The 12,780-nt window shown below is 35.7% G+C and overlaps 1 protein-coding gene across 1 annotated transcript; it reads right to left on the bottom strand.

Moving 5' to 3' along the window:
* Positions 1-698: 698 nt before the first annotated feature.
* LOC115705029 (clathrin heavy chain 1) lies at positions 699-12,333 on the bottom strand. Its single transcript, XM_030632264.2, has 30 exons — positions 11,945-12,333; positions 11,293-11,497; positions 10,208-10,296; positions 10,004-10,082; positions 9,738-9,865; positions 9,284-9,382; positions 9,060-9,168; positions 8,852-8,931; positions 8,546-8,773; positions 8,394-8,459; positions 8,002-8,118; positions 7,510-7,707; positions 7,264-7,380; positions 7,095-7,154; positions 6,717-6,803; positions 6,112-6,195; positions 5,894-6,028; positions 5,734-5,796; positions 5,553-5,657; positions 5,351-5,463; positions 4,995-5,247; positions 4,766-4,902; positions 4,408-4,686; positions 3,313-4,315; positions 2,521-3,006; positions 2,212-2,382; positions 1,943-2,128; positions 1,728-1,850; positions 1,370-1,480; positions 699-1,269 (listed from the first exon to the last, which is right to left on the bottom strand). Exons 1-30 carry the CDS (start codon positions 11,987-11,989, stop codon positions 1,111-1,113), a joined length of 5,115 nt encoding a protein of 1,704 aa, XP_030488124.1. The 5' UTR covers positions 11,990-12,333; the 3' UTR covers positions 699-1,110.
* Between the last annotated feature and the right edge of the window lie 447 nt (positions 12,334-12,780).

The following is a 12,780-nucleotide window of genomic DNA, read 5'->3' as shown; positions in this document are numbered from 1 at the left end:
TATATGGAGTAATTCTCATTTTTAAACTAATCTTAATTTTAATAAAATAAAATTAAATAACCAAAAAACCTTCTCCCTACGTGGTGATCTTTTACTATTACGTTGTCTTCTTAATAAAAAACTGACCGTTTTCCAAATTATTCTCACACGAGATCATGTCTTTTAAATGTCCCTTCTTTAGTGGTAGACCGTAGACGTGTTTCTTTGAAATTTTATTATTCTCCTCTCCCCAGTCCCCATCCCTCTCTTTCTTATGGATTAGGGTGAGAAAATTCAAGCATGGGATGGACAGTGCTCTAGGCTGTATTGCAAAGCAACATCTAAACAAATCTCAATTGTTTGTAACAATATCAGAAAAAGACTAGAAAGAGTATTTTATAAAATTAATTTTTATTAGCAAAATAATTTTGTAAAAAATTTAATTAACAAAATCACCTTGTATAGTCACAGAAACCACCAAAATTATGAGTCTCATAAAGTAAATTAAATAAAATCATTTTGTAAAATCTAGTACTTTAGATAATTAGTTTGACTATTTTTTTTAAAAAAAAAAAATAGTTAATTTGACATGTTTCACCATAATTAGCCTAAAATACAGAACTGTAAAATAACAACAGGTAGAGCGTGTAAGCTGAAGCAAATGTAAGCATAAACAATCTTAGTGAAGAAAAATTAGACAAGCAAAAGAAAACAAAAGAAAAGAGCAACCAAGCAGCGTATATATTATACGAAATGATGAAACAAAAGCACAACAACGTGATATCAGCATATGTTGTGTTTCAAATTATAATCAGGAAAGGTCCGGAAAAAAAGTAGAGTGGAGAAAATTCAAAGCTAGCCCTCATCAGCAGCACAGCCAAAAAATGCCTCTCCTACCAAAAGAATATTACAATAGCAAATAACATATCCACACCCCTATGGCGAACAAAAAAGAATTATTATAAACTACAATTTTCAACCCATGAAATCAAAGAAATACCAAGAAAAAAGGGGCAAATAAGGCCCCCTCAAATTACATTTAATTCAAAAGTATCTCCCTAGGTTGTTGCCCCTACCAACTAGAACATGCAATTTTGAAGTGGAGTTCACAACTCGTAGTCCTGATACATCTCAATAGCTGCTCCCCATGGGTGGCATGCCATAGGGTGGCATTGGAGGCATTCCCATTCCCCCCATAGGAGGTGGTGCATAGCCTCCCATTCCTGGTCCTCCCATTCCCGGCATAGGTGGGGCAGGCAAAGCAAGAGGCAGCAACTGAGCATACATGTTCTGCAACAGTAGATCAAATTATTGGCAAAAGAACATAAGAGCAATCAGAAATCACCATTCTTTAATAACATCAGTACTGTATTTTTCTGCAAGTAATTACCTGCTGTGCAATAACGTCCTTCTCTTCCTTTTCTTTAGCCTTGTTTTCGTTAAGAGCTTCAATTTTGTCCTTCACGAGTTCATCAACCTTGCCAGTGTATTCACGGATAAACTACAAAGTGAAACAAGGAAGGTTTAGGTAAGATGAAGTATGGAAACACCAAAACCACGAAATGTGAACAAAACAAAGACAATACACAGTTACTTTCAGCGCTTACAGAAAATATTTTTGAATTAGTAAATGTACAAACTGACAAAAACAGCCACAGCAAGGACAAAAATAGACTCATCGACATCATCCCAGTCCTCACCACACCACCCCAAAACAAACAAACAAATAACAAATTCAGACAATTTACCTGCAACAGGTAAGGGAAAGCAAAGTCAAGCATATTGTTCATCCATGCAAGCTCAAGGATGACATCTGCCCGAATCAAATCGTAACAAACAAAGAGACATGATGCAAAGCATTCCTTCTTGCCCTGTATACCAAAGAAGATAGATGAGTTTCTCAATCCAAAATAGAAAATGTATTTAGTATTACACTAACAACATCTTATACTGAAAAATGCACCTGCTCAATGAAATAAACAAGCAATTCCTCAGCAAGTTCACGGTCACCAGATTGAGAGGCTGTCTCCATGGCATCTTTGTAAAGATTGTCCTTCTTTGACAATGCAATAGACTGCTTCCATCGACCAGCCTTTTTGTATATATAGGCAGCAACTCGTCTCATTTCAAGAAGCTCGTGTTTCTCAATCTGTACATAAATAAGCAAAACTATGAGCCTAACGTAATTTAATTCAATGGCAGAGAATCATTGAGTAAAATGCTGTATCTAACCTTTTGGGCCAGGCCTATTTGGTCAAAGCTATCATGCAAATCAATGGATTCACGCAATCTATCATAGTCTTCCTCCTCGACATAAATCTCGTTCAAAGCCTCATTTACAGCTGACACATTGTTGCTCTGGACTGCAATCATGTAAGGCTTCACCAGGCGCAAATGACCAGCCTAATTTTGATATCAAAAAAATGAGACAAAGAAGAGAACAAGGAGTTAGTCTGAAGGAAGCACAGGCGTGGAAGAGAGAGGTAATATTCTACAATAAAAAAAGACGGATATTGATACAGCCACAAAAAATATTAATACCTTTCGCATAATGTCAACAACACGTGTATGGTCCACTCGAAGTGCAAGCACATTGAGAAGATCATTAATAAGATCTGGGTGTTCTTGCAAGTAGAAGTGCACAGCCTTGTAATATAGCTCAACATTTGCAACCTTGACTGCCACATCTTTAAACTGCATGTGGTCCCACGCTTCGGGAGAATGGTTCATGATAGTTGTTGCAGCATTATCAAATTCATCATATTGGATATACAAATAAGTAAGTTCTTTCCAATGTTGTTGTTCATCACAAGCTCGGATAAGTTTGGGAATATTGAGCCGAGTTGAGAACAATTTGATATGCTCCATGAGCTTCTCTGGACGATATCTGGCATACAGAACCCCCAACTCTGTAAAGATGCCCATATGTGCACGTTCTAATCCTAAGCCACTCTCCATGAGAGATATCAGTTCATTGAAGCATCCTCTGTTCTGGTAAAATTCACTCACCTCCTCCAAGTCATCAACCTGCAGAAATCAATGAACACTTAATATGGAAATGTACAAACAAATGCAAGAACATTGCATGCTAACTAGTTAGGTGATCACAGCATAAAAGATTGTGTTTGGATCTTGATTTTAGGTGTGAAGAAAAAATGCCCAAGCATATCGTTCAAACAAAAAACTGAGGTTTGAAAAATAGAAATTAAATATAGCATATATTATAATAATTGTTACCATATCAAATATTCAAAAAACGCACAAGACCAAAGCAAACTCGATGTCAGTAGACTCACAAGTCACCGTATAGAGGTAACAGAAAAAAACAAATACCTGAATAATAATGTTAAGCCCACAAATTTGAGCCAATCGGAACTCCTCTGCATCCACACAGGCAAAGCAGACCTCCTTCCATGTTTTTGCACTATTGGCTTTCCTTGCAGCATCAACAGCACCTTGGAACTGTTTTAACTTAACAAGTGTGACAGCTAACTTAGCCCAGTTAGATATAAAAGCATATATTATTTTTGCTGCCTCGTATAGAGCTTCATCATACAAGCGGTCACCAACACTCTGGAGATTAGCTACATTTGGCATGAGAATAAATTCTTCAATATCAGCCAGCCTGTCAATCTTTGCGTATGCATATATAAGTTCACCGTCCACCTTTGGCTCTTTCACCTTTTGCCTCACCATCAGAAGGTACCTCACCATGTCATCATAGACATTTACATCCTCAGCAGCACGAATAACATCCAGGAATTGAGTCGCATCATCAGCACGAATAAATGACTCAATTGCATCACTCACTAGTCCTTCCCTGAGTTGAGCCTTTGCAACCTGACTCCAAACAGCATCTTCTTCAACTCGGAATGCAAACTCAACAGCTCGTTCAATGCTTCGAATGTTATCCAGTAAGACATTGACAGCTTGAACATTCAAGTTAAACTTCTTGAAAATTGCAAATGCTTCTTCAAAGAGTTGTGCTTCCACAGCCACTTCTCCCACAGCAGGTCCATCGAAATTATCCAGCCTATTGATGTAATCCATAACTCTAGATGGATCTGCCTTAATGGCTGTCAAAATAAGTAAGTTTTGAAGATTAAAGTTCCCACTGAAAGCAGAGTTTTGAAGCACAATCTTCTCGAGAAGTTCAATCAACTCATGGGGTAGATCAGCAGTCATGAAAGCCTTAACAGCTGCAGAAACCTGCTCTGGGCTCTTGCTTTCAGGCAAAGCTGTAGAGACAACTTGATCAATAAGTTGTCTTCTGAAGCCATTTTCAGGGTTAAGAACTTTCTCCCAAAGATCACCATCCATCCTTTCAACCACATATCTGTAAGCAAGGAGCAAAAATGTATTATCTTAAAGAACTGAGTGGTGGTACAAGATTGCTACAAGAAATGAGAATGTAATAATATCACAAACCTTGCTTGCAATTTAAACAAAGAATTTTTATTTGTGACATTAATGAGCTCGTCATCACACTGTCCTCGCCGATAAGCAACAACAGCTAAGGTAGGATCACGTTTCTCACAATATTTACCCACAACACGAGAATCATAGTATGGGTTGGTGGTAAGGAAGTGCTCTGGGTTGTTGTTGCTTTCAATAATGATTTTACCAAGAGCATTGTGGACATGCACATCTTGGCTTCCCTCACTCACAAGATGCTCCAAGAATTGAGTAAGCAAACGAAGTCGATTCCTAGCATAAGACAATAAAACATGAGATACCATTGTATGGTTACAAGTAATAAACAAGAATGCCAGGGTAGGAACAACACCTTTTCTCGCATTCCTCCACAAGGGGCTCTACTGGAAGCAATGACCGTACAGAAAGAATCAAACCTTTGATAAAATCTTCTGGACATTCATCATCTAGCAATTGACCCACAACCAATGGTGCATTCCCAGGGTTCACCTATGAGAAGGCAAAAAAGAAAAATCTTATGACTAATACATTTATCTAATTTATGGTATTTGGAAATGTTAATCTTTGGCTAAAAAAAATACCTTTTGAACATATCCTTCAATGTACCGTAGCATGTTACTTGTGTACAAATAGTGGGTGAGATCAGGGACAAATCCAAAACGATCACAAACATTAATCAGTGGGCGTGCATCTGGGAGCTTGGCTTCCATTAAGAAATTCTTTGTTTTTTCAGGGTCATAGAAATTCGACTCTCTTGTAACGCGTTCTACTTCTTTGATTTGTCCAGTTCTAGCAGCTGCTTCTATGTACTTGAAGTGGATATCAGGATCCTCACTGTCCCGTTTTAGAAAAGATGAAAACAAAACTTGTATTTAGCTAATATAGAAAACATAAGATGTCAAAATAAGCACATAAGCTCTCTTAAGAAAAATGTTACCTAGAGCTCAAATATGACCCTAAGAAAAAGTACAGCCCTTCATAAGATTTGAACTGCTCAAAAAGCTTAATACAAGCATCAACACCCAACTGCTCACAATATTCCTTAGCAACCTGCCATTCAAAGAAACGAAATTCAGTTTATGCAACAAATATATCTGTTTTAACAAGACACAAAACCAAAACTAACCACAATCAAATACCTGAACAATTATCTGAAGATTTCCTCTTAAATTAACCAATAAAAGGTCCTTCATACACTCCAATGCCCATTCTCGTGAAAGAGTACCAAAAAATTCTACGAGAGACTGCAATAACCGATTAGTTAGTAAAAACAGTCACAAATTCCTGTAGCAAGAGAAGTGAGCATAAGACTATAATTACCTGTGGCTCAATAGCATGTGTATTCACAATGACTCTTTTAATATCTGGCAACTCTGTGTAATGCTGCATTAAAGGTAAATTGTTCCAGCAAAAGCCAATTTTAATTAACTAAACAAGATAACGATCATAAATAGAAAAGGGTTATCAAAAGATATATTACTTGTAGAGCTCGAACATAAAGACCACCCTTTTCACAAAGTTGAGCAATTCGAGGACGATCGTAGTGGCTAAACATTCCATTGGCCAAAATTGCATCAGCTACATTTGGGAAAGTAACCAAATTGATTTCAAGAACCTGTGTAATAAAAAAAATGTCATTAGCTTAATAAACAAAGCAGCACACTTAAATAATTTGTGGTCTCAAAGAGCAACAGTAACCTTAGTTTGCAGGAAACCATGTTCTGGTAAATTTGTCTTCAAAACATCCAATAGAAAAGCTGTAGCCTCACGAATTAAATTCCTCTGGTGTACAATGAAAAAAAAAACAAAAGGTAAGACGTCATCTCCTTCACAATCTTGTAGTGCTCACAATAGTAAGACCATATGATTGGTTATACAGCCATGGAAATTGAAATTATCCTATGCTAAATATTCCCTGATGTCTTCTCTTAAGCCTTTCAAAAGTCTATTAGCTATCCAAATCAGGGATAGATAGTTACACCTATCTGTCTGAGCATAAGTATATTTAGTGTTCTAAGATGACTGTATTTTTTAACATCAATAGGTTAATATTTGGTTATTTTGAGGTACTGTAAATCTGATTATTTTGTTTCAATGAAAGTTTCCAAGAATGTCTACAATAACAAAGTAGATTTAGAAAGCAATGCTCACTATTGAATCTCCTTGAAGATATCAACTAAAATAAATAAACAGCATACACCCTGGACATAATACAGAGTTGACACAAAAAAGGAAAGGAAAATTTTGGTCATGGAACCGAATTTATATATAGTACAAGGTGACAACAGTGAATGCCAACAAACCTGAAGAAATAAATCTGTTATGGTGTTGTAATCAACAGGGCAACCTCCTTCCATTTGAGACATCATTAATGCAAAATTAACAGCACCCTGGATCCCAAAGAAATTATAACTTATTTAGATACATACAATAATAGAAGCATATTTATCAGATACACTAGAATGAATTAACTTGTCCAACAAAAAGTATTGAAAAAATGAAAAGTGGCAATGTTAGTGGCAGGGAGAACAATCCCAAACACGAGAGAGAAGCAAAAGACGACATAGATGATGGCATTTAACTCCATGTCAAACTTTTGTTTCTTTCTTTTAATATAGGTTGAATATGCTTTCAAACCCTGCTGCAAGTATTGAAACATACTTGCAATAATGTATGCCTACCTGAGGATCTGTCCGAAGAATGGTTTGCAAAAGAAACAGATAGTCTGGCGTGTACCCAACCTGCAGAGAAAAGAGACAAAATTAGCACAGATCTAGTTATGTATCCTTCAGCTAGAATTATAAGGTCAATATATTCTTAGAATCATTGAATAAGAAACATAAGCATTACCTGCTTTGAATAAATTAGAATCTTATCAAACTCTCTTCGCTCAGCAAAGGCTGCAACAACTTTTGGAGTTGCTCTGGCTTTGATATAAATTTTCAGTGCAAGGTCATTGTCCACAGTCTACAGTGAAACGTAATTAGAGCATCAGACATAAACATAAAAAACATGAGGTAGGCATTAGTCGAATTAAGCAACTAAATTATTGCCAAGGGAAGAAAACACAGGAAAGTGTAATTTCCAAATGCTAACCTTCACAAGATCTCCTAGCTCCTCACTGCATTCTAACTTGTCTTCTGCTAACCAATTTTCCAACAAATTCTTCTTGTTTTGGTTCACAACAAGACGTGATAGCTCCAATGACTCAAAAGCATTAAGCTTTCCCCTGGTCAATAGAGTACCAAAATACTGCAAAAGGGGTGGTGTTTGCCCACTTTGTACAGGAACACTCTGCAATAATGAGACTAAGAGTTAATTACCAATCATAAAGGTTCAGCATAGCATGGATGTGTAAACTTAATCTGTTGTTTAATAATATCCAATTCCTTCTATTCAAGGCATTGCCAATAATTTGTTTTCAAGTAATTGGATAGTACTGGCCACAATAAGGAATGTCGTATTCTGTATCTTTGACAGAGTTTATCTATTCTACACAACCTAATTAACAATCTCTTTGGATATACAGAATAGCAAGTTATGGAATACTTTGACGCCAATGTGACAATAAAAGCAAAATGGAGAAACCTGAAATTTGGCAACTGTATCAGGAGTACGAAGGATTCCCTGAGGAGATTCAGCAGCAAGTTCAGCAGCTTCTTTATACTTCGTTTGTGCAAACAGTTCTTGGAATCGCTGGACAACCTGAAATCATTCACAAATATTAATTTGTGATGAACTAACAAAAGGATGCAGACTAATCATGATTTTCCTTTGTTCCTACAGCTAGGTGGGGCTTCATGTATTTATTGGAAGAGAAAGACTCAATCATGTCATGTATGAACAAGGTAAGATCTAGTCATGTGTTATTTATTGATCACTTCATACTATGTGAATGGATTTATTTCCCCTCCATCAACTTGATTTGATAGAAAGAAATCATCAGTCAAGTTAAAGATTAAATAGAAAGAAAAACACACCAGATTCTCAGCACCGGGAAGATTTCCTCTTTTTGCCAGATTGACAGCAAGCTCCAAATTGTTCAACTGCAAGAAGTCATGATATAAAACTTAAATCCCAAATATCAATCATAATCTAATACCATAAAGATAAGCCAATTTGTGATACAAACCTGCCCACTAACAAAAGGCACAATTGTTTGTTCATTAACAGTGGCCAATAACACCTGACCCCGCCTGTTAATTGCGTAAAATCCACCTAGTGCCGAAGCCTCTGATGTTAAGAAGATTGGATCTGGACTGATTCTATTTCTGTAAACTGCAGTAGCCGTCTCCAAATCATAAACGAATAGAAGCCCAAGCTTGGTGATGACGTAGATCAAACTATACTTGTGTGATATCTGGAAAATTGAGCACTAACAATTAATATTCATGGTCCTGAATACTAGGGAAGACCGCAAATATAAGAATCTCATTACCTGCATTGCAACAGGGAAATCATCTGCAAAATCTGGAGGAAAGAAAAGATCTGCTTGTTTCTTTGTAAAAGAAGGTTTCCCTGCAAATAATTTTGCAATGTTAAAATAGAAAACAAGATAGAAATAAATTGGTGATCAATATTCTAGACCTTTTAAAAATATTTATCTTTTTGAATAGAAGGTGTGAATAAGATAATACTAAGCTAACCTGGTTGGGCACCAAGCTCTATAACATGCAACTTTGATGTAATTTGCCCAGCATTAAAAGTCTTTGTCGCAAAGGAAATGAGAGTAGAAGGATTCTCATTCCCTGGAACCTGTTTGAAAAAAATAAATTTGATAATTAATCAAAAAATATGCACTTATGATATGCATACCATGGGTGAAAAAAAGCAAGAAAATACAGAGAGATGAAGAACTTAAATAACGCACTTTAAATTGTGCAAAAGCAGCAGCATGAGCTTCCAGAGCTTGACTTCTCTGTTGCTCCACAGAAAAGAGTTGCATATTCCCCTTGACCAAATTTTGCCTCTGCAAACAGAGCAGGGAAATAAATCAAGTACAAGAAATAGGACAACTAAATTGCATATCCGAAGGCATGAAACCATAGACTCAGAGACTGCAAGGCAACCAATAAAGTATTAAAGCATGTCACGGGAAAGTTCAAAAGGACCATTTGAACGAAGGCTCCTTAACACTAACTAGTTACAGGAGAAGAGCTCCTTTCTATTCCAACTGCATGGATTAGATCATTACAAATTTAACATATAAATGCCAAGAACATCATACATATTGGGTTGAATGAGGATTCCCTATGATCAATTGACACATAAAATGCATATGAGTATTAATTTACTATATAATGTTACTATATCTAAGAACATACCTCAGGGGCACCAGGGGCAATTCCAATCAAAACCAACCACTTTTCAGTAGGGTCACAACGATAGTTTATTATCTGATTATTTGCCAGATTAGCAGTTCTTTCGAACATCTTCACAGGTTCAGTCTCACCTATAAGGAAGATATTGTGCACATACCAGCCAAATTTTTAGAATGAAATTGCAAGACAAAGCAAACTATAACAACAACAACAACAACAACAACAACAACAACAACAACAACAACAACAACAACAACAAAGTGACAAACCTTCAATTGACCAATGATATACTGAGGTCTGTGTAACCAGACCCAACAACTTTGGGGTAATCCATTTCCAAAATACAACCTACAGAAGTGCATGGAGGCCGTGTGAAACAAAATAAATAAAAAATCATATCATATCATATCATAAAATTTAATATCCAACATAAAAATATGTCAAATGGATGCTATATTAAAAAAATCTCTCACCTGCTCAGGCACTACATGCGACTTCAATTTAGCTTTCAACTCAATGTTAAATATTTGCAAGTGATCTTGACTGGTCCCCGGGACTAGAGCTATAAAATTGTATAATAGAACATTAGCTCAAAAATAGTAAGAAATATAACAAACAAAAACCCAAGTAACCATATCTCAAAAAAAAAATCTCAAGTAAACAAATTTACAGGAAGTACTGTGAAAAGAAAAAAGGAAAATCCTTAAGCAATCAAATTCATATAATGTATTATGACAATAAGTGAGTCAAACTTTAAATTTGAGTAGAAATGTCGGTAAAGAATTTTGATTCAGAGTTTCGTGGCAATTGGAGACAATACTCCACTATCTGGCTAAAAAAGCATATTATTTTCTCTAGGAGCGAGAACATATAATAATTTCTGGCAAAGTATACAGATCACAGTGGAAATTATTTATCAATAGACTATTACTAGCAAGATCAAACAACTATATAAATAATACCATAAAAGATCACCACATTGCCAGATTATCCTTTACAGTATCAAGATCCTGAGACTATACGAACGTAGATTAAGATAAAAGCCATAGGAATAAGTCATGACTCATGAATAAGTTGTTATCAAATAATGTCTACCAATGTTTGCTTTCGTTTACTTGCTGTGTCATTGCAGAAAATAAAACCATCCTCAAGAAGCAATTCAACCTACTTTAACTAAAAACAAAATACAGCCACTTCTAAGTAATATATCACATACAGAGAACACAATGAATTGACTATGTCAAAAATACAGAGAACACAAATAAAGCTTAAAAATGATTAAGTAACAAGAAAACTGCAGAATACACTTATAATGTGCATCACAATAAAGTTTAGACAAATTCTAAAAGATTCTTGAATAGAACAATGCATAAAGTAAGCATTACATAACTACAAAATAGAAAAATCTTTGAAATTAAATCTCAAAGATTCTGCTGTAGACTAACAAGTACTGGTAGTAAACTTTATAGACCTAATAAATTCAAATACATATTCCAGAATATATCAATCATGTATAAATGATATCATTTTTTAAATGCAGCTGAAAATCATAACCTACCTTTCAATGCAAGGATTTTAGAATTAGGATTCATCAGTGCAGAGTCTGCAGTAATAGGCCTCCTCAGAGGCTGATTTGGCATACTCATATCGATTATAACAACACTATTCTGCGGGGAAGTTTCCCTCACGCATATGTACTTATCAGATTCCATAGTGACATGCGTAAACGTGATGAATTGAGGACTAATCCCAACGCTCGGAAGCTGCAAGCACATCAGATCACAAAAAATAAAGATCGTTCAATTTCTGATTCCAGCTTAAAACCTAATCTCAATTTTATCATTACTACACATAAAGAAGCTACATTCGAATGAAGCAAATTGAGTAACAATCATATCTTAACGTGACAGATCTGACCATAACGCCCAAGACAAAACAGTATCAGATCTGAATGAACTTTTAAATAATCTAAGCACTCGAAAAGTATTCCAATTGAGAAATCGAACTACACTATAACATGATTAAAAGAGAGGAATTGAATCTGAGTGTAAAAAATCGGTAAATTTAGATTGATTTATCGCAGGTAGTACGACTGTAATTCTAAATTGAGCTTACGCCAATCGAACCAAACAAAATGAAAAATAATAATATATACAAAGAAAAAAAATAAGAATAAAGGTGATTACTACACTAAGAGTGAAAGAACTGACCGTAAGGGCTTCCCTCATGGCGATCGGAGCGTTAGCCGCCGCCATGGTTGCTCAGATCGAGAGCTTAGGATCTAGAGATGCGATGGAATCGCGAATTTACACGTCGAAACCAGAAAGGGGTAGGAGGGGGGCAGCGTTTCGAACCCTGGGCGAGGGATTCGAATCGCTTCGAGATCTGAAGCAGAGAAGGGAAACCTCCGAAGCTTCTTCAAGAGCTGAGTGAGAGATCTAGAGAGAGAAGGAAGAGTTCCGATATTTTATAATCGGAAATGAAATGGAATTTTCCAGTGAAACGACGAGAAACAAAGAGATCTCGTCTTTAAAAGCCAGATAATAAAAATGAAAATTCCTGCTCTCTCTCGGAGCAATATACGTGTTAGAATGTGACTCGGTGCATTTGGGTTGGGTTGGGTTTTATAGACACCGGCTTACGCGGATCTGGGTTAACCCGGACCCGGATGGAATGTTTTTCTTAGCTGGTGAGCAGTTATGGCTTATGGCTTTTTCCGTTAGCCTTTCGTTTCTTATTTTAGTTTTTTTTCTTGAACATATTGCTTGTTCTTTAAGCACAATGAGTTACACTATAGGCTAAAGAGTAGAAATTAATGTATAATCCTTGTTGATTACACTGATTTTACGAAATAATTTAAGAAATCTTTAGATCATAGGTAGTACTTTTTAAAAAACCAAAGCTAGTATGTATATATTGTTATATTATTTATTAAATAATATAATCTTTAAGATTAAAATTGTGATATATTATAGGAGCTTTTGCTTTTTTACACTTTAAAATAGTTATTTTTGCATTTTTACGGAATTCTATATTGAAACTCTTA

Source organism: Cannabis sativa, chromosome 1 (assembly GCF_029168945.1).
Source record: "Cannabis sativa cultivar Pink pepper isolate KNU-18-1 chromosome 1, ASM2916894v1, whole genome shotgun sequence".
In the NCBI taxonomy this organism is placed as follows: Eukaryota; Viridiplantae; Streptophyta; class Magnoliopsida; order Rosales; family Cannabaceae; genus Cannabis; species Cannabis sativa.
This window is presented reverse-complemented; position numbering and strand designations above follow the sequence as displayed.